The 20,068-nt window shown below is 39.7% G+C and overlaps 2 protein-coding genes across 2 annotated transcripts in view; one reads left to right on the forward strand and one right to left on the reverse strand.

The window, feature by feature from the left end:
• Window positions 1-20,068, forward strand: part of PALM2AKAP2 (PALM2 and AKAP2 fusion) — a 512,284-nt gene that overhangs the window by 15,659 nt on the left and 476,557 nt on the right. The gene's annotated exons all lie outside the window — the stretch shown is intronic.
• LOC129650628 (U1 small nuclear ribonucleoprotein C-like) lies at window positions 386-1,094 on the reverse strand. The gene has a single exon (XM_055579289.1). It carries the CDS (start codon window positions 1,092-1,094, stop codon window positions 528-530), a length of 567 nt encoding a protein of 188 aa, XP_055435264.1. The 3' UTR covers window positions 386-527.

Raw genomic sequence — 20,068 nt, forward strand, 5'->3', positions numbered from 1 at the left:
CATGTCCGACTCCATGTGATGCCATGGACTGTAGCCTGCCAGGCTCCTCTGTCCATGGAACTCTCCAGGCCAGAATACTGGAGTGGATAGCCATTCCCTTCTGCAGGGGATCTTTCCAACCCAGGGAACAAATCTGGGTCTTCTGCATTGCAGGTAGACTCTTTACTATCTGAGCCACTAGGGAAGCCTCAGCTAGAATATTATGTAAGATCACAGGAGAATTCTTTTGTTCATGAGGAAGACTTGAATACATTTATATTCTCAAGAGAAAGAAGCAAGTGAGATCAATATTGAAGAGAGAATGATTTCTATGGGTGGACCTAGACAGGAACAGGTAAATTTATTGGCAAATCACTTAGTCTGTGATTCACAGGATGCAAATAGATTTTTTTTTTTAACTAAAAGAATTGACAATTTTATTTTCACATTTCACAATACAAATGAAAACTGTTTTTTCTGTCCCACTACTTCCCTCTAAAACTACTCTCTCTGATAGGAAGGGGGAACAAGTTTTCCTTATCATGCTGTTAGAAAACACCCCGAGTCACAGCACCATGATCTCCTGGTGAAGTACAAGTAATATAAAACTGATGTAAAGAGGCTCCCCAATCTCCTTTTCTGTCTGGTCGGGTCATTCCTGGCCGGGTGGGCACCATCATGGGACGGGCAGGAGGTCTCATCATTGGGGGCCAGGGCATCATTGGCATGTGGCCTCCCATAGGCGGCCTCATTCCAGGAGCAGGTCCCACTGGCATCATCTCAGGAGGAGGGGGACCCATCCTCGGCATCATGGGAGGGCCCCCCATGTGAGGTGCAGGCATCATCCCAGGGCGAGGAGGACCCGGGAGACTAGGGGGAGGTGGGCTCATTGCCCCTGCAGGAGGAGGAGCAGAGAATGGAGTAGGAGGTATCTTTGCTTGTTGAAATGCAGCAGCTGTTTTGTCAATCAGGCTCTGAGCCTGCTCTCCTGTGCACTTCTGATAGCAGTCTTTCGCCTTCCCCGTGTGCTTCCTGCCACTGCGGCGTGTCCTTCTCACAGATGGAGAGTCATGGGCGAGGCACATGTTGCAGTAGTCACGATAAAATTTAGGCATGTTGCTCCACAGGCCGTTGGCAACTCCGTTCCGCCAATAGATTTTTTCTGATCCCTTAGTTCTTAAGTCAAATTATGGTACTGTAGGGATCATAGACGGCTTTAACGTAAGGTCTGACTTGGCCAAAGAATTCTTGCTAGACTAAGGGTAATGTTGGCTTTGTCCTTGATTTTATTTTTATTGGACGCTAGTTGCGTTACAATGTTGTGTTAGTTTCTGCTGTTCTGTTCTCACTAGTTATCTATTTTATACATAGCAGCATGTATATGGAGAAGGTGATGGCACCCCACTCCAGTACTCTTGCCTGGAAAATCCCATGGACGGAGGAGCCCGGTGGGCCGCAGTCCATGGGGTCGCGAAGAGTCGAACACGACTGAGCGACTTCACTTTCACTTTTCACTTTCATGCATTGGAGAAGGAAATGGCAACCCACTCCAGTGTTCTTGCCTGGAGAATCCCAGGGATGGGGGAGCCTGGTGGGCTGCTGTCTCTGGGGTCGCACAGAGTCGGACATGACTGAAGTGACTTAGCAGCAGCAGCAGCAGCATATATATGTCAATCCCAATATCCCCGTCCATCCCACCCTCCCTTCCCCCTTTGGTGTCCATACATTTGTGCTCCACGTCTGTGTCTCTATTTCTGCTCTGTGAGTAAGTCCATCTATACCATTTTTCTAGACGCCACGTACATGTGTTACATACGATACTTGTTTTTCTCTTTCTGACTTACTCTGCCTGATAGTCTCTAGGCTCCTCCATGTTTCTGCACATGAGCCAGTTTCATTCCTTTTCATGGCTGAGTGATATGCCATTGTATAGGTGTACCACATCTTCTTTATCCATTCCTCTGTTGATGGACATTTAGGTGGCTTCCACGTCTTGGCTATTGAAATAGTGCTGCGATCTTATTAAGAGAGAGGTCTCTTCTACCTCAAACCCCCTAACTGCCGCAGACAACCATTAACATTAATAACATTAACAGACCAACCTAGTAAAAGCTGTTTCATTTTAAACAGGCTTTGAGGTGATTTAATAGATATTTGTTTTAATAATAGAATTGAATAAAAAGAAATGGGTGATAGAATCAAGACAAAAGGAAAATTAGGTCTGAGAATATAGATTAAGGCTGAGCAAGATTAGGACATGGCAAATGCATGTCACATTGTTCCATTCATTGTTGCAGAGGTGGGCTGCACGTTTGACTCTAGTCTTGCCAGTGGCTAGAACAAAGAGGAGAAGGTTCAAAATGCCTAAAGGAAAGAAATAAACTAGTTATTAAGGGGAAAACGGTTTTTCTTAGGCCCACAACTTGAGAGAAATTTCTCTCCACGTTCCCACAGTAAATTCACAAGAATTTCCTTGCAGTGCCCCTTGCTGAAAGTGGATGACAAAACCACAGTATGCATTGCCTTTTATAGAATGAAGTATCAGTGGGGGGAATTAATGGGTACTAAATACTTAAAAGGTTCCAACTACTTTCCTAGGTCCTATTACTTACCCTGCAAAAGTTCCTTACACAGTCTTTGTTCAGGGTTTCACCCTTAATTTTCACATCTTTTAAAACCCCTGAAATAAACATGATCTGCATTTCATTTTAGAAAGGATGAAGAAAGGATCTCTGTTTCAGTTCCCTTTCTCATTGTTGACTGTGCTTTACACTCAATCTAAGAGAAGCAACGCACTTGGTACTGGGAGCTGATAATGGTGGGTTTCATTTACAATCATTACGATTTTCAAATAGATGCCATTTCTCAGGGCACATACTTGCCTAGCAGAGATAATCTTGGGACCTTCCTAGTGTCCAGCAGAGACAAGGTAAAGACAGAGGAAATTAAAGTTCTGGGAAGAGGAAATCACTGTTGGCCCAAATGTTATAGTAGCCTTCCCTCCTCCCCCCCAGCTAAAAGTAAACCTAAATTTAATTATAGTGCTGATGGTTGGGCTTAATGAGTTTAACAGATGCTAATGCAGAGGTGGCCGGGAATCAATATATATTTTTTTCAGCAAGTAATAACATGTTTGCTTTGAAATCTTTTATCTAAGTATAAGATTCAATGTGTAAAGTTTTTTGAGGTGAGAAGTCTGATAAAGGCAATACGGCAAAGGCAGATTCCTGTCTAGGGTTTCCATCGACCCTGGTCTATCTGATCACAGAAGTCCCTCCTCACCTCTGGAGCATCATTTTAGAAACCTCCAGACACCCCAAACCCTCCTGGTACTGTGTCTGTGTTATAGGCAAGGCCTCCTGGTGTCTGGAACTCCATCAGCTTTCTATGGAGGCTTCTTCCTGGGAGAGTTCCAGGTTGCACATTGCCAAGCTGTGGCTGTGGAGGGCGTCCTGTTGACAGCACTATTTTAAATGAAAATGCTTTCATCCTGTAGATGTAGCAGGTTGGGGGGAAGCTGTTTCAGAAGTGACAAGAGCAAAGACACACTAAGAGACCAGTGGTATGAAAATGGGAACAGTCAGTGTGTGGAACAAGAAGTCATGTGACGAGCTGGTTCCTTCACCAGCCAGATGCCCTTGTTCTCTGCTATTTCATGGTTGCTGATCTTGCCCTTCATCAGTGGAAGTAAACTACCACCTCCCTCTTGGAAAGGGACCCATGTAACCTGCCACTGAGTTTTGTCTTTGGCAACTCTTGACTTATACTCTGTGATGTTTGGAAAGTCTTCCAGGCTTCAGAAGCCACTTTAATAGGGTTTAGACTAATTATGCTTGACTTTTTCATGCTCTGCTGGAAAAGCCAGAGCAACCCCAAAGTGTAGAATTCTAAAGCTCAACGGTCATCTGGCTTATGGATGTGTGAACTCAGAGGTAAGTGGTCTCCATTACAATTGGACCCACGTTTTAAAAATGCACCCCCTCCCAAGGTTAAGAAACTCCTCTGGTTGATGATAAGAATGTTTCATTACTTTTAGGCAAGAAGATGCTCTTGGCAATGAGAAATATTGTTGCTGGAGGTGGAAGTCCCTCCTCTAATTATGTCGGGCAGGCTGCTTCATTTACTGTCAGTGTGACTTGGTAAAGTCCCCCTGTTCGTTCTGAATTGTCCATCTGTAAAATGGAGTAGTAATCCTCTCTCTAGATTCAGGCAAGAAGAAAGAATGTTTTAAGTTCTTATGTGCTGATGTTATTTTATATTTTACTGACATTTATTTCTGGGAACTAACCAATTTTCATTGATGACTCACGTTTACCTTACAGTCCACCAAGATTCCCAGGTGGTTCTGGCTACACCTGGGTCTGCTGAGCTGCTGCTTCCTGCGATGTGTGTGGTCTGGTTTTGATTCAAATGGTGCAGCTTCTGTTTAAACTCCATTCTCTGTTATTGAAGCCAAGTCACACACAGACAGGCCCGGACTCCCTTGCAGAGGGACACTTGTATGCTCCCAGGCCCACTTTCGCTCCCGGGTGAGCAGAGCGGGACAGTCACACACGGGTAGGGTGGGGAGGGGGGGCAGGCACAGACCGTGCTCTCACATCTGCTCCCATCACTGGTCCACAGCAGGAGAACAGTCCATGTGCAACTATGCCCAAAGCCCAGACCTGCCTTTGGAAGTTACCCTAGAGAAAGATCTCAGTTGTGTGCTAAGAATAAGTACTATCAGGGCATGGATCAAGGTCCTTAAACCTTTTTTTTTTTTTTTTTCTGGTACCACAGATGTTTCTGGCAGTCTGATGAAGCTTATGGATTCCTTAAAAAATCCCATAGAATTTGTAGGATTACAAAATTTAGAAACATTTACACTGAAATATAGCCATTAAAATATTTTTAAAAATATGGTATAGTAAGTCATGTACTTTTTATTCATGCATTAAATGCCAAGCCTAACAGCAGATGAAATAACTACAGTTAAGTGATGAGTATATCAGTTATTTCTATATATCTGCAACAGTGAAAATATCTGTGATTTCTGTTAGTGACAAAGCCAGAGGCAATTCTCATCCTTATCCTACTGTGGTTTGTGACTTACATTCATAACTGGAAGAAATATGAAATTTCAGTTAGAAATTAGTGAAAATAAATATGTCATTTTTTTTCTCTATACAAGTTTGTGAATTTCCTGAATTCTGTCCCAGGTGAGGGACCCTAGATTTGGCTGATAATGAAAGCAAAATAAAAGATAAGTATGGAAAAATAGAAAGCTTACCTTTTCAATGTACAGTTACATGAATATTAAGTACATTTCAAACAATTGACAACAAATGTGATTTAGTTTGGTGGTTAGCACAGCTTTTTTCATACGTTGTCTCCAGTAAATATCTGTTGGTTTGAAGAAACTAACAAAAGCATTGCTTTGCTTTCATGCATTTACTGTCTTGTCTTCCTCCCATGGACTCTTTGAGGACACGCAGACTTCCCTATGATACAGGAGCCCAGTCAATTCAAATTAAAATATCCATATGATATAATGTCTGGAATAAGTCAGAATGTCTTCAAAATATCATCTGCTTAGCTTTGTAATATCCTATCAGATAAGAAAGAGAGAGTCCTCACTAATGTCTAGCAGAATTCTATCTAATAGGTGCCATTTGTTATTTATTGCCTGTCAAGGATATAATTGTCATTTAATACAACAAGCTTGAGAGTATGCACTACCCACATTCAGCAATGCAATTCAAATATCATTAGCGTTTGGTGGGCATTACACCAGGAGCTGTGGCCCACTGGGGAATATAGAGAAGAAACAGATAATGATTCCTGCCTGCAGATGGCTTATGATCCAGTAGGGGGGAAGATACATATAGACCTAATCGTGAGACAGGTTGGACAAGACAGACTAAAGGTCAGCATGACAAAGAGCACTGGGGCAGATGGAGGATTTTTTTCTGGAAATGGTGGATTTTTGAAAGGAACGAAAGCCTGAGAAGGAAGAGGGAAGAAGAAAAGGCTGAAAAGGTTGAGATTTGAATTTCAGAGCCAAGTATTTTAGACTTCTTACATGCATAGTTCAAAAACACCACTGCTGTCCTCAAAACAGTACATGTTCTCAATGGTATGCCCCCTTCTAGTCGCTGTCTAGCAGATGGATCGTGATTTGGGGGCCACTGAAGACCCTTGAGAGTCCCTTGGACTGCAAGGAGATCCAGCCAGTCCCTTCTAAAGGAGGTCAGCCCTGGGTGTTCTTTGGAAGGAATGATGCTAAAGCTGAAACTCCAGTACTTTGGCCACCTCATGCGAAGGGTTGACTCACTGGAAAAGACTCTGATGCTGGGAGGGATTGGGGGCAGGAGGAGAAGGGGACAACAGATGGCCGGATGGCATCACCGACTCGATAGACGTGAGTTTGAGTGAACTCTGGGAGTTGGTGATGGACAGGAAGGCCTGGCGTGCTGCAATTCATGGGGTCGCAAAGAGTTGGACATGACTGAGCGACTGATCGGATCTGATCTGATCTGAATACCCTGTGGCTCAGTTGGTAAAGAGTCTGCCTGCAATGTGGGAGACCTGGGTTCGATCCCTGGGTTGGGAAGGTCCCCTGGAGAAGGGAAAGGCTACCCACTCCAGTATTCTGGCCTGGAGAATTCCATGGACTGTATAGTCCGTGGGGTTGCAAAGAGTCGAACACGACTGAGTGAATTTCACTTTCACTGAACACCGTAATGATTCTTGAGTTTTTAAGATTAATGAACACTGCTTTCCTCATCCCCAGTTGAAGTCTTGTTCAAAGAATTCAGGTGACTCCGAATTTCTGATGGGAACAGAGGCATCTAAGGGCCATATGTGACCAAGCTAACAATGCTAATCTGAAGCATGCTTTGCTCTCACTCTGGTAAAGCATCATCATAGTGGTTCAGGGTAATTTTCCCAAATGAAAAATTTAACAGGATTGATAACACAGTGATTTGATACAACTTTATTCTCTTAGACTAGTCAAGACCATTAGGGAGCCTTCATCCATGCCAGGCCTCTGTGTGTTTTAATGAGAAGCGCCTTGATTTATAGTGAAGTCTGGCAGTTTAATGTAGCTCAAAATGTAATTTGTAAACTCTAATGACCAATGTGCTAGTGACCCGAATGGTATAAATGGAACCATTTCTCAGAATATGTGCTGTTCTGATGTTTCTGGATCGGGTTGCTTTGCTTGCTCTAGGAAAAATATTGCTTTGTACATGGTTCACTAGATAATGAAACAGTTACATCTTTTACCAAAAATATGCTTTTCATATAATTGTCTTAAGTACATCTGTGGCTTTTGAGTGTATAGAATAATGAAATATTCGTGTAGATGGGACTTGAAAGTGTCCTAGGGCAATTGCCTTACTTTATAAAAGGAGACTTTGAGATCCAGAGAGACAAAAAAAGATTTGCCCAAGGTCATTTAATTCTGTAAGAGTGGACCTTGGATAAGACCCAGGCCAATGCCTTTGCCCCACTCAAGGTTGACCCCATATGTGGGTTTTTAGCTTGCTTGATCTTTTTTTGAATGAATATGTATTTATTCACACTTTCTGAAGTTGGTCTAAAACACTTCTCACATACTGCATTTCTTTTTGATGTTCCTTTTATCGATGTCAAAAAATGTCATAGCAGAGCAAAAGAACTGTTACATTATTAAATCAAGAGAACCTTTAAGATTGTTTAAATAAAACAGTTTCCACTGCTGTCAGTGGCAATTAGCACTTGATCTTTTATTTGTTTGGAGTACCTTACGCTGCATGAGAACATGTTTCTCTGCCAGGTTCCTGGGCAATTCTGACCAAGTAGCCTTGTGTATTTTGCGCTAAATGGAGAAGTTTCGGCCTAGATGAAATATCCTTCCTTCTCCTCTGATTTCTTGCCTTTACTTCTGAACTTCTTTCTTATGAGAGGCTAAATGGTAGCCCTCCCAAAAGATACAGCCATATCCTAACCCCTAGATCCTGTGAACATTACCTTATTTTGAAAAAGGGGTCTTTGCAGATGTTATTAAGGTAAGGATCTCAAGATGAGATCATCCTGAACTTAGGTCGGCTCCCAGATTCAATGTTGGATGTCCTTAGAGGAGAAAGGCAGAGGGAGATATGATACACAGAGACATAGGGGAGAAGGTCATGTTAAGAAGGAGGCAGAGCTTGGAGTTATGAAGCTACAAGGACCAAGGGAAAATGCCAAAGATTGCTGGCAGCCACCAGAAACCAGGAGAGAGGCATGGAACAGATTCTCCATCTGTGAACCAAAGCAGATGCTAATCCATACTTACGGATTGAATGAAAGGCTGATAAATGTTTGCTTCTAAAAAGTGCAGAGTGGTCCAACTCAGGCTGCCAAGAAGTTAGGCACTGCAGAGAGGATAAATACAGAGAAGACCGAAATGCTTAAGGAGAGGCAGATACCATGATAACCTTTGTGAAGCCTAACGTATCCTTCTGTAATTATGGGTTCTGAGACTCTAGTCACTACCATCACTCTGAAAGGCCTTAGTTCTGTCTCTTCAGTGGGTTGGATGTAGGTTCACATCCAACCCACTGAAGAATCACATTCCAATCAGAGGACTCAGTTCAGTTCGGTTCAGTCGCTCAGTCGTGTCCGACTCTTTGTGACCCCATGAACTGCAGGACTCAAGACCTTCCTGTCCATCACCAACTCCCGGAGTCCACCCAAACCCATGTACATCTAGTTGGTGATGCCATCCAACCATCTTATCCTCTGTCGTACCCTTCTCCTCCTGCCCTCAATCTTTCCCAGCATCAGGGTCTTTTCAAATGAGTCAGCTCTTCACATCAGGTGGCCAAAGTATTGGAGTTTCAGCTTCAGCATCAGTCCTTCCGATGAACATCCAGGGCTGATCTCCTTTAGGATGGACTGGTTGGATCTCCTTGCAGTCCAAGGGACTCTCAAGAGTCTTCTCCAACACCACAGTTCAGAAGCATCAATTCTTCGGCGCTCAGCTTTCTTTATAGTCCAACTCTCACATCCATACATGACCACTGGAAAAACCATAGCCTTGACTAGATGGACCTTTGTTGGCAAAGTAATGTTCCCTTCTTTTTAACATGCTGTCTAGGTTGGTCATAACATTCCTTCCAAGGAGTAAGCGTCTTTTAATTTCATGGCTGCAGTCACCATCTGCAGTGATTGTGGAGCCCGAAAAAATAAAGTCTGACACTGTTTCCATTGTTTCCCTATCTATTTGCCATAAAGTGATGGGACCAGATGCTATGATCTTAGTTTTCTGAATGTTGAGCTTTAAGCCAACTTTTTCACTCTCTTCTTTCACCTTCATCAAGAGGCTCTTTAGTTCTTCTTCACTTTCTTCTATGAGGGTGGTGTCATCTGCATATCTGAGGTTATTGATATTTCTCCCTGCAATCTTGATTCCAGCTTATGCTTCCTTCAGCCCAGCGTTTCTCATGATGTACTCTGCATAGAAGTTAAATAAGCAGGGTGACAATATACAGCCTTGACGTACTCCTTTTCCTATTTGGAACCAGTCTGTTCCATGTCCAGTTCTAACTGTTGCTTCCTGACCTGCATATAGGTTTCTCAAGAGGCAGGTCAGGTGGTCTGGTATTCCCATCTCTTTCAGAATTTTCCACAGTTTTAAATTCACTGAACAAGTGAGCAGTGGTTGACTCTAGATCCCTTAATCCTTGGGATCCTCCAATTTTCATCTGTAAGATGAATAAAAATTACACCTTCCTCAAAGTCTTTTCGAGCTCTCAACATGAGATTGCTGTGATATAATACATAGCACCTCTATGACTTGCTAGAGTTCTGAACAAACTGAGAAATAAGACCAAAAAATCAATAGACAGAAGACAGAAATATCACCTCTGTGATACTGGTAAAGGCCAAGGTGGAGTCCATAGTTTCATAGAAGATGACCATGAGGCAGCTGCATCCCTGCATGGGACAGACTTAACCTTCCTGCCTCAGGTTACACTGGACCCTGCCTTTGGGAGGGTCTCTGGAGGAGCCTAGCAAGCCACAGGTTTCCAATGGCCTGGCCCACTTCTGAGATAAAGAGGCAGGATTATGCATGTCAAAATCCTGCCTCCAAATTCACTACTCAACCGAGGGACTCCTTGGGGAAGAGTGAGCGAGAGGTGGACCGAGGTTGTGAGTGTCATGGAAAAAGAGCTTCTTTCACATGAATAGAAACATTTGGAGTATATTTCTGTTTTGTTAATTCACTAGGGCTGAGCCTGTGCTCAGCCATGGAATAGCCTTCCTCCTATGGGAAGGGAATCCTGGGTCATCAGGTCAGTCCTGTTTTTATCGTGACAAGACTGTTATCCATACCAGCCCACTGCTAGCCAACACTTCATCCTGTCTTGCTTGTGTTGCAATAATATTTTTAGTTCACAAACAAGAAACATGTTCTTTAAAAATCTATAGTATTTGGCAAAAGATCTTGAAAGAAATCAACTATAGGTAAATTATATCTTGGTAATTATCAAGTTAGAAGAGTAAATCTTTTTTTTTCTTCTGGATGCTGGTTTAAAAAGGAGATTGAATCTCTCCTTTTCTCTGTCACACATACTCCTGCAAAGGCGCATCTAATCTCTGCTCTAAATTTATGTCTCTCAAGCTCAAAGAATCCAGTTGGCTTTAAAACTCCTCATAATTTTGAAATGGTCTTCAATTTTCCTTTCATCATTGCAGTTAAATACTGTATAATTGGGGAGAACGCATTGTGTTCACAGCTTGTAATAGATATGTCATTGCCATTGTTCTCATATATAAATTTAGGGTTTTTCTCTGCCAAACTGAATTCAAAGATAAAATTAAGTAGGGTACATGGAGACCCGGGATTAAATGTTCTAAATAGCTAGTACACATTTGTACTTAACAAATATAACTTACAAATGTGTAAATTACAAAGACCCTTTTCTTTTGTGAACACACATTGGATCTGGTTACAAAGTTAGGACCTTGTTTTACACAACTGTGAGATAAAAGATTTTAGTTTAAAAAATTTTTTATTAAAAAATTGTTTTATTGAAATATTTTTTGTTGTTGTTCAGTCGCTCAGTCGTGTCTTACTCTTTGTGACCCCATGGACTGCAGCACACCAGGCCTCCCTATCCTTCACCATCTCCCGGAGCTTGCTCAAACTCATGTCCATTGAGTCAGTGATGCATCCAACCATTTCGTCCTCTGTCATCTTCCCCCTCTCCTCCCACCTTCAATCTTTCACAGCATCAGGCTCTTTTCTAATGAGTCAGTTCTTCGCATCAGATGGCCAAAGTATTGGAGCTTCAGCTTCAACATCAGCCCTTCTAATGAATATTCAGGGTTGGTTTCCTTTAGGATTGACTGGTTTGATCTCCTTGCAGTGCAAGGGACTCTCAAGAGTCCTCTCCAACACCACAGTTCAAAAACATCAGTTCTTTGGTGTTCAGCCTTCTTTATGTTCCAACTCTCACATCTATACATGACTACTGGAAAAGCCATAGCTTTGACTACATGGACCTTTGTTCGCAGAGAAATGTCTCTGCTTTTTAATACACTGTGTAGGTTTGTCATAGCTTTTTTTCCAAGGAGCAAGCATCTTTTAATTTTTTGACTGTGGTCACCATCTGCAGTGATTCAATCTTAAATCGAAGAAAGTAGGGAAAACCATTAGGACATTAAGGTATGGCCTAAATCAAACCCCTTATGATTATACAGTGGAAGTGAGAAATAGATTTAAGGGATTTGATCCGATAGAATGCCTGAAGAACTATGGATGGAGGTTCCTGACACTGTATAGGAGGCAGTGATCAAGACCATCCCCAAGAAAAAGAAGTTCAAAAAGGCAAAATGACTGTCTGAGGAGGCCTTACAAATGGCTGAGGAAAGGAGAAGTGAAAGGCAAAAGAGAAAAGAAAAGATATACCCATCTGAATGCAGAGTTCCAAAGAATAGCAAGGAGAGATAAGAAAGCCTTCCTCAGTGATCAGTGCAAAGAAATAAAGGAAAACAATAGAATGGGAAAGACTAGAGATCGCTTCAGGAAAATTAGAGATACCAAGGGAACATTTCATGCAAAGATGGGCACAATAAAGGACAGAAATGGTATGGACCTAACAGAAGCAGAAGATATTAAGAAGAAGTGGCAAGGATACACAGAAGAACTATACAAAAAAGATCTTCATGATCCAGATAACCATGATGGTATGATCACTCACATAGAGCCAAACATCCTGTAGTGTGAAGTCAAGTGGGCCTTAGGAAGCATCACTATGAACAAAGCTAGTGGAGTGATGGAATTCCAGTTGAGCTATTTCATTTTTTTTTTCTTTTTTTAAAAATTTTATTTAACTTTACAATATTGTATTGGTTTTGCCATATATCAAAATGAATCTGCCACAGGTATACATGTGTTCCCCAGCTGAGCTATTTCAAATCCTAAAAGATTATGCTATTAAAGTGCTGCACTCAGTGTGACAGCAAATAGTAAAAACTCATCATTGGCCACAGGACTGGAAAAGGTCAGTTTTCATTCCAATCCCAAAGAAAGGCAATGCCAAAGAATATTCAAACTACTGCACAATTACACTCATTTCATATGCTAGCAAGGAAATGCTCAAAGTTCTCCAAGCCAGGCTTCAAAAGCATGTAAACCGAGAACTTCCAGATGTTCAAGCTGGATTTAGAAAAGATAGAGGAACCAGAGATCAAATTGCCAACATCCGTTGAATCATAAAAAAGCCAGAGAATTGCAGAAAAACATCTGCTTCATTGACTACACCAAAGCCTCTGAGTGTGTGGATCACAACAAACTTTGGAAAATTCTTGAAGAGTTGGGAATACCGGAGCACCTGACCTGCCTCCTGAGAAACCTTTATGAAGGTCAAGAAGCAATAGTTAGCACCAGACATGGAACAATGGGCTAGTTCCAAATTGGGAAAGGAGTATGTCAAGGCTGAATATTGTCACTCTGCTTATTTAACTTATATGCAGACTTATATAAGGCTTGTGCTGGATGAAGCACAAGCTGGGATCAAGTTTGCTGGGAGAAATATCAATATTGAAGTATAGTTGATTTAAAATGCTGTGTTAGTTTCATATGCACAGCAAAGTGATTCAAAGATACATATTTGAATCACTTTCCAGGTTGCGCCAGTGGTAAAGAATCCACCTGCTAGTGCAGGGGATACAAGAGACATGGGTTCAACCTCTGGGTAGGGAAGGTCCCCTGGAGTAGGAAATGGCAGCGTATTCCAGTATTCTTGCCTGGGAAATCTCATGGACGGAGGAGCCTGGCAGGCTATAGTCTATGGGGTTGCAGAGTCATTAACAACTGAGCATTTATGCACACCATGTGTGTGTGTATATATATGTGTGTATATATATATATATATATATATATATATATATATATATACTTTTTCAGATCTTTTTCCCTTAAACTACTGAGTATAGTCCTTTGTGCTGTACAGTAACAAGATCTTAGTTTTATGTGTTCTACTTTCTGCAACAGCCATCTGCCTGTCTGAGAGATTTCTCCTGATTTCAGCATGAGAACACTGGCCACTTCTCAGAATGAAGAATGAATGGGTATGTTTCAGAACAAAAGCTATAAAAATGGCTTTTAAGTGCCCTTGTGAAGGGCCTGTAAAAATCTTGAAAGGGGGAAAGTTGAAGGGGTAGTTGGAAGAATTGACTGTTGGCATACCATCAGAGGAAGTTCAAATATTACCCTAATATACAATATATTAATGTTCTCCTCTAGAGTGCTTAGATCTCTGAGATGCATGAATGTTGTATTATTTGAATCGAAGTTTACACACACACACACACACACACACAGCTTCATATATTCTGTAGGTAGCCATAAACTGTCAGGGCAAAAGCTGTGTTAGTGAGAGAAAATGAGGTTGAATCCAGTATCTGATTGAAGAGCAGAGTAGAAACATTTCTCTTCCTCGCCTTTGATTTTCTTTCTTCCTTTAATAATTTAACTCTATTTATTTGTAACATGAAAGTGAAAGTGTTATTCATTTAGTCATATCTGACTCTTTGTGACCCCATGAATTGTAGCTTGTCAGTCTCCTCCATCCATGGGATTTCCTAGGTAATAATATTCGAGTAGGTTGCCATTTCCTTCTCCAGGGGAATTTTCCCAACCCAGGGATGGAACCTGTGTCTCCTACACTTTAGGCAGATTCTTTACCCTCTTAGCCACTATAGCCACATGGATCGTGGGAGAGGGAAAAACATTTGGAAAGGAACTGGTATAATCTCCCACCAAATTTAGTTTTCTCCCTACCATTCCAAATTCTGGTCTTCCTACTTCTATTTGAAGGGGCCTAAGGATGAGTTCTGAAATCATAGGATACCTGTGCTCTTTGCAGACCGTGCTAACAATTAGGAAAACTTGTATCTAATGTAGATACAAGTAGTTGACTTTCCTCTCCCTGTAATATTTACCCTTTGCTTTTATTCAGTCTTTTAGAACTAAAGGAAATAAATTAGTTTCCCTGCCCCACTCTTGTGAAAACTTTTTAAAATGTTGGAAGAAACTTCTCACGTTGCAACAAGTCTTTTCTGTCCAACTTATATCCAAGTCTTGCACAGTTCAACAAATGGCATTTTGAGGGGAGATCTGATCTTAACAATATTGAGTTTTCCAATTTGTAAAGATGGTATTAATATATATCTCTCTATCTCTGTATTCTTTAACTTCTCTTAACAATTCTTAAAATTTTTTCAGTGGACAGATTTTACATATACTGCTAAATTTGTACTTATTTCATGGATTTGGTGTTTTTTTTCCGGATTTCATAGTTTTTTCTACATAAAACACTCATGGAATTTTTTAAAAACAGTTTTAATTCTTTCTCTATCTCTATTTTTTTATCTCTTTATTTTGCATCATTACTAAACTTCCAGTAAACTGGTAAATAACAGTGATGAGAGCAGATATTCTTGACTTGTTCTTGAACTTAGAAACTGTTAGGTATGATATAGCTACAGGTAGATGCCCTTTATTAAACTGCAGAATGTACTTCAACTTTCAGTTTATTGATAATTAGTTTAATGAATGAGTATTGAATTTAGTGAAGTAATTTTAACTATCATAGTGTAGTCAAGCTATTTAAAAAATGTTAAAACTTGCCTTTCTCCCCATTTGAATCCAATGAAATGAATCCCACTTGGTCAACCGCCTTTTCCTATATTAGTTAATTTGCTAAACATTTTAAAAGGAGTTTTGCATCTCTGTGCACAATGGATATTGGTCTGTGATTTCCTTTTTAAAGAAGTCTTAGGATCGTTCTGTTAACAGAATAATGCTGGTCTCATAAAATGAGCTTGAAAGTGTTTGCTCTTTTTTTTTTTTTTTTCTGGAAGATTTATGTCGAATTGGCTTTATAGTCCCTTAAATGTTTACTAGAATTTACCCAGAGAAGCCATCTGGACCTGGTATTTTCTTTGTGGGAATGTTTTCAATTATGAATTCAAATTATTTAAAGCTATTGGGCTATACAGGTTAGTTATTTTTTTCTTGAGTGAGCTTTGATACTTTGTGTTTTTAAAATAATTTGTCCATTTAATATAAATTGTCAAATTTATTGCCATAAACTTTCTTAGATATTACCGTATTATTTTAATGTCTATTGAATCTCTGAGAAATTTCCCACTTTCCATTACTAATACTGGTAATTTGTGTCTGCTCTTTTTTTCTTATCAGTCTGGCAAGTGTTTTATCAATTTTACTGACCTTTTCAAAGAACTGTTGGTATCATTGATTTTCTTCATTGTTTTCCTGTTTTTTATTTCACTGATTTCTGATCTGATGTTTATTATTTCCTCTCTTTGCTTACTTTAGGTTCAGTTAATTTTTTTCTAGTCCCTTAAGTTTAGAATGTTGATTTTAAACTCATCTTCTCTAATTTTGTGCTTGCAGTTCCCTCTACCCTCTGCTTTAGCTGCCTCTCGCTAATTTTGGTGCATTGTGTTTTTATTTTCATTCAGTTTTAAATATTTTCTAATTTTCTTTGTGATTACTTTTTTGACTCATGGGTTATTTAGAAATGTGTTGCTTAATTTCCAAGTATTTGCTGCTGCTGCTAAGTTGCTTCAGTCGTCTCCGACTCTGTGCAACCCCACAGACGGCAGCCCACCAGGCTCCTCCGTCCCTGGGATTCTCCAGGCAAGAACACTGGCATGGGTTGCCATTTCCTTCTCCAATGCATGCAAGTGAAAAGTGAAAGTGATGTCACTCAGTCGCGTCCGACTCTTAGTGACCCCATGGACTGCAGCCTACTAGGCTCCTCCGTCCATGGGATTTTCCAGGCAAGAGTGCTGGAGTGGGGTGCCATTTCCTTCTCCATTCCAAGTATTTGGGGACTTTTAAATATATTCTAATAATGATTTCTAATTTAATTTCATTATGGTCAAATAAATTTATTAAAATATATTAAGATGCCTTTTGTGGACCAAAGTATAGCATATTTGGGGCTTCCCAGGTGGCATTAGTGGTAAAGAACCCACCTGCCAATGCAGGAGACATAAGAGACTCGGGTTCAGTCCCTGGGTTGGGAAGATCCCCTGGAGGAGGGCATGGCAACCCACTCCAGTATTCTTGCTTGGAGAATCCCATGGACAAAGGAGCCTGGCAGGCTACAGTCCATGGGGTCATGAAGAGCTGGACATGACTGAAGCAAGTTAGCACACACGCACATAACATCTTTGGTAAATGTTTCATGTGTATTTGCAAAGAATGTGTATTTGCAAAGAATGTGTATTTCAAATTAGTTCAGTTTTATTTGTAACAGCATCACAGATGGAGTGGCTTATAAACAAGAGAAATTTATTTCTCACAGTGTAGGGGACTGGGAGTCCACAGTCAGGGTGCTGACATGGTGGGGTGCTGGTAAAGTCTCTCTTCCAGGTTGCATGCATCCTACTTCTTGTTGGGTGGTCTCACGATGGAAGGGACAAGAGAGCTTTCTCAGGTTTCTTTTATAAGGTCACTGATTACATTCCTGAGGTCTCTGCTCTCATGACCTAATCACCTCCCAAGGACCCACCTCCTAATACCATCACTTTGGTGGTTAGGATTTTAACATATGACTTTGTGGAAAACACAGCCATCCGATCTGCAGCAGCTGCTAATGGGTAATATGTTCTACAAATGTCTTTTAAGTCAAGGTGATGAGTAGTATGTTTGGGTATTCTATATCATTACTGCTCTTATTTAGCTATTCTATCAGTTTTTGAGAGGGAAGCATTGAAATCATCAATCTAACTGTAGATTTGTCTGTTCTTGTATTTCTGTAAGTTTTGAACTCCTGTATTTTGAAGGTTTATTATTTACCATATACACATTTCATATTATGTTTTTATGTTGAATTCATCCCTTTATCCTTGTAAAATATCCCTTTTTTTCTCCCTGATAATAGTCATCATTGTAAAGTTTATTTTGTCTGCTGTTAATATAGTCATTCCAGTTTTCTTTAGGCTCATGTTTTTGGATTACATCTTCTCCATTATTTTACTTTTAACCTCTATTTTTATATTTAACCTAGTTTTTTTTTTTTAACTGTGCAAAATTGGTTCCTACTTTTTTTAAGTAATGAGACAATCTCTGCTTATTAATTGAGGTATTTGGGTTACTAGTGTTAATTATCAGTGTTACGTGCTCAGTTGCTCAGTTGTATCTGACTCTGCGACCCCGTGGACTGTAGCCCACCAGACTCAAGTATTAGTATGGTTTGGTATAAATCTACTATCTTGATACTTATTTTCTATTGGACCCATATATTTTTATTTTTCCTTTTTTCCTGCTATCTTTTGGATTAACTGATACTTTCATTAATCTATTTCATCTTCTATGTTGGCTATATATTTTGCTTTACTTTTTTTGTGTGTGAAGTTATCTACTGTTTATAACATATAGAGTTATCATATTCTACTTTCAAAGAATATTATGTCAGTTCACAAATATTATTTTAGAACACTATACTACCATTTTCATCTCCCAATCTTTACACTATTTATTGTCTATAATTTTCTCTTAAATATGATGTGAATTCCATAACACGTTATTATTTTTCTCTAAATAGTCAATTATTTTAAGAGATTATTAAAATGAAGAGATTTTTATATATTCCGCATTTCCCATTTCTATTGTCTTTTTTACTGTTGTCTGTAGATTCAGATATCCACCTAATGTATTTCCTTTCCACCCTAAATATTTCTTGTACAGCAGATCTGAGAATGAATTCAATTTGCTTTCATTTGTCTAAAACGTACTTCAACTTAATTTTTGAAAGATATGTCCAACAATAAAGAATTCCAGATTGACCTTTTTCTCACTCTGTACTTTAAAGATTGAATTTCATTGTCTTCTTTCCTCATAACTCCTAATGAAATGTCAGCTATATCTTTGATTCTCTGTATGTAATATGTCTTCTTTCTGTGACTGCTTTTAAGATTTTCTCTTTTCATATCTTTGCTCCTCTGTATATGTAATATGTCTTTCTTCTATGGCTGCTTTTAAGATTTTCTCTTAAAATTCTTACCTGTTTTTAGCAACTTGATTATGATGACCCTGGTCTGTTTTCACTTTTTTAAATGTTTATTCTATTTCTTGTTCATTGAGTTTTGTGAATCTGTTGGGTTAGAGTTTTCATCAAATTTGATAAAAATTTGGTCTTTATTTTTTTCTTTTCGTTTATTCTCCTTCTGTTTTTAGGATTTTCTGTTAACATGCGTGTTATTTTACATATTGCTGAGGGCAGGTTAATTTTTTTCCCAGTCTTTTTCATTTTGTGCATTATTTTGGATAGTTTTTATTGTTATAGGTTGCAACTCACTGTTCATTTTTTTTTCTAGTGTCTAGTCTAATGTTCAACCCATACAGTGAAAGTTTTTCATTTTAAACATTTTTTTATCTCTAGAAATTCCATTTGGGCCTTTTTTATATTATCCTTTTTTTTTTCTCTTCCTCATATTAAGTTTTTCTCTACTTTCTTGAGAAATAATGAAACATTTATGATAGCCGTTTTAACTTTCTTGTCTGCTAAATTCATCATCTCTGACATTTCTAGATTGAGTCTTTGGTTAATTTTTCTCTTGACTATGGGCTATATATTCCTGCATTGAATACCTAGTAATTTTTGACTGGATGCCAGACATGATAAATTTTTATTGTTGCTTCCTGGATTTTGTTATATTCCTTTAAATAGTATTGCCACTTAAATTATGTGAAATCAGTTGGAATTCTATTCCAAACCTCATTTGGAGGCTTAATTTTAAGAGTTGTAAGGGTGTACCTAGAATGACATCTTGTCTAGAGCTAATTCGGCCCCACAGCTAAGGCAATACCTTTCTGAGAATTCTACCTGAGGCCCACATATCACAAGGCCTTTCTACTCTGCCTGGTGGGAGAAAACTATTTAGTAGCTCTGTGTGATCCCCAAGAATTACTCTTCCTATTTCTTTCTGGTGGCTCTTTTCTTGGCTTAACGTTGTTTTCTGTTGAGAATGCCAGGTCCGGAGTCAGCCAGAGTCAAGGTGACCCCTCTGCAGATCTTTGATGCTCAGTGTATTTGCAGCTCCCTTCTCTGTGGCACCCTATTCAGCAGGTTCTATATACCTTCTGGATCTGCTAGCCCCCTCTACTCAGTGAGACCTCCAGGCTCTGGATTCTGCCTACAGTCAGTCAGCTGTTGCAATAGTAGGACTTCCCTTCACTGTTATCCTTCTCCAAGAGGATACAGTTCAATTCTGCCTATTATTCAATGTATGAAAACTTGATTTTCTGGTTGGTTAGGAAAGAAGAGCAAATCTGGTCTCTGTTGCTCCACCTTTAATGAAAGCAAAATCATTCTTCAGTCTTTAAACGTTAATAATTTTGTCATCACATCAAACTTCCTTCCTCTTCTTTATCCCAATTCAGCTTAGCTGCTGTCCCCTTCATCCTATGAAAACGTGCTGTTTTTTGAGTAACCTCCACCCCTGTTTGATTAATCTAAAAATTTACAAGTTCAATTTTAGCCACACATACTTGTCTCAAGTAATTTTTAATTCTCAAGAAATATATCTGTAACTT

This window comes from Bubalus kerabau, chromosome 4 (assembly GCF_029407905.1).
Source record: "Bubalus kerabau isolate K-KA32 ecotype Philippines breed swamp buffalo chromosome 4, PCC_UOA_SB_1v2, whole genome shotgun sequence".
Taxonomy (NCBI): Eukaryota; Metazoa; Chordata; class Mammalia; order Artiodactyla; family Bovidae; genus Bubalus; species Bubalus kerabau.

Excerpts from the sequence above, each read along its gene's own strand:
- LOC129650628 (XM_055579289.1), bottom strand. The coding sequence starts at position 1,094 with ATGCCTAAATTTTATCGTGACTACTGCAACATGTGCCTCGCCCATGAC.